The following is a 1742-nucleotide window of genomic DNA, read 5'->3' as shown; positions in this document are numbered from 1 at the left end:
AGGAAATAGTATAATGAAACTATAATTTGAAGGACATTATTCTGACAGCTGAACTGAAGCAAGAAATAAATTAACAGATGAGAAATAAGATACTGAGTCAATAAAGGCCTAAATTGTAGTAGCCATTCTGAAAAAAGGAACTCAAAGTTTTAGACAGGGTGTGGAATGCATTAGCAGGATTTGATGACATAATCAGAAAATGAAAGAGAAAGACACTAAAACTAACAACTTATATATTTTTTTCAAGCTTTGAAGATGAAGATGACGATGGAGACAATAGAATGCATTTAAAGGATATCATTTGGAGACCTTAGGATGATCGTTTTATTATCTAATATGCTAAGTGTAGCTATGTCGTATTTTAAAGTAAATTACATCTTTTGGGAAAATAATCATTTAATAACAGGAGTAATTGACCAGATGCATTTTACTTTCAAAAATAGTATTAACTAGCATTTAATAAGCTTATGCAGAGACTCATTTAAAAATAATAGTCAGTATAAGAATAATTCCTGCAACTTATTCTAAAAGTTTTTTTTCCTGTTTGTTCTCTGATCTTGTTTTTCAGCTCCATGTGGTGGCCATTTTTCAGCTCCTAGTGGAGTGATTCTCTCACCAGGATGGCCAGGTTATTATAAAGATTCTTTGAATTGTGAGTGGGTGATTGAAGCTGAACCAGGACACTCTATCAAAATTACATTTGAAAGGTCTCTGCAAATATTTTTTCTACCTTTAAAAGAAAAGATTATTTAAAAAAATAGTTGATATTCTTAGTTTCATTTACCAAATCAATGTATAATTTTATTGTAATCGTCAATTGTGCTTTATATACTTCAAACTGTTTGCCACCTTTTAACTTTACAGCCTGTTTTCAAGTTAATTTTCTATTTGTTTAATGCTTTCTCAGTACTATTGAAATACGCAAGATCGACCTTTTTGCTTTATATATATATATATATATGTACACTACTGAGATATGAACATGTGACCTTTAACTTAATGAATTTAGTTGTCCTATATTTTGAAGGGCTTGTGGATTCTGCTCTGCTGGGTTTAAAAAGGCAAAGTTGCTGTAAACATGTTCAAATGGATACTGTATTGCAGCTTAAGACACTTATGCACACTACCTGTATACCTATACTACAAGTTTTTCTGAGATGGCTGTGTCAAGTCAGTGTGTATTAATGATAAGACAGTGACTTTTTTTTCCCCTAGGAAAATTAGTATTACTGATCAAATAATCTGTATCATGAAAGACTGTAATATTGAATATTTAAAAAGTTAAAAGTGAAGTTTCTACTTTATTCTTGGATCACTATTCACAAATCGGAATAGAATTACCTACATAATTTCCAAATTATATTGTTACCCACTTCATCTCCCAACTCCTTTCTTAAAAAACAAACAAATTTGGGCCAATCCTGTGGCACACTCGGGAGAGTGCGGTGCTGGGAGCGCAGCAGCGCTCCCACCACGGGATCGGATCCTATATAGGGATGACCGGTGCGCTCACAGCGCTCACTGGCTGAGCGCGGTGCGGCCAGTCTCAAAAAGGACAAAAAAACCCCACAAAAAAACAAATTTTAAAAACCACATTAAGCATTGGATACATATAATAATTATATAAATACAATAGAATATTTTGATTTATGGCCTAATGATTAAATTTTACAAGCCTAACGTGATCCTTCCCTAACTCAAGAGGTCCTTCATTGAATTAATTTATCCATGCTTATGTTAAA

General features: G+C 32.8%; 1 protein-coding gene across 1 annotated transcript in view; it reads left to right on the top strand.

The window, feature by feature from the left end:
- Positions 1-568: 568 nt before the first annotated feature.
- LOC103607078 (CUB and sushi domain-containing protein 3-like) overlaps positions 569-1742 on the top strand; it is a gene marked incomplete at its 5' end in the record, with an annotated part of 35488 nt that continues 34314 nt past the window's right edge. The window contains one exon of the mRNA XM_008591628.1: positions 569-707. Coding sequence (XP_008589850.1) covers positions 569-707 — 139 coding nt within the window. The remainder of the gene's footprint in view (positions 708-1742) is intronic.

Source organism: Galeopterus variegatus, unplaced genomic scaffold (assembly GCF_000696425.1).
Source record: "Galeopterus variegatus unplaced genomic scaffold, G_variegatus-3.0.2 Scaffold7089, whole genome shotgun sequence".
Classification (NCBI taxonomy): domain Eukaryota; kingdom Metazoa; phylum Chordata; class Mammalia; order Dermoptera; family Cynocephalidae; genus Galeopterus; species Galeopterus variegatus.
Note: the sequence above shows the minus strand (reverse complement) of the source record. Positions and strands in the feature narration are given on the sequence as shown.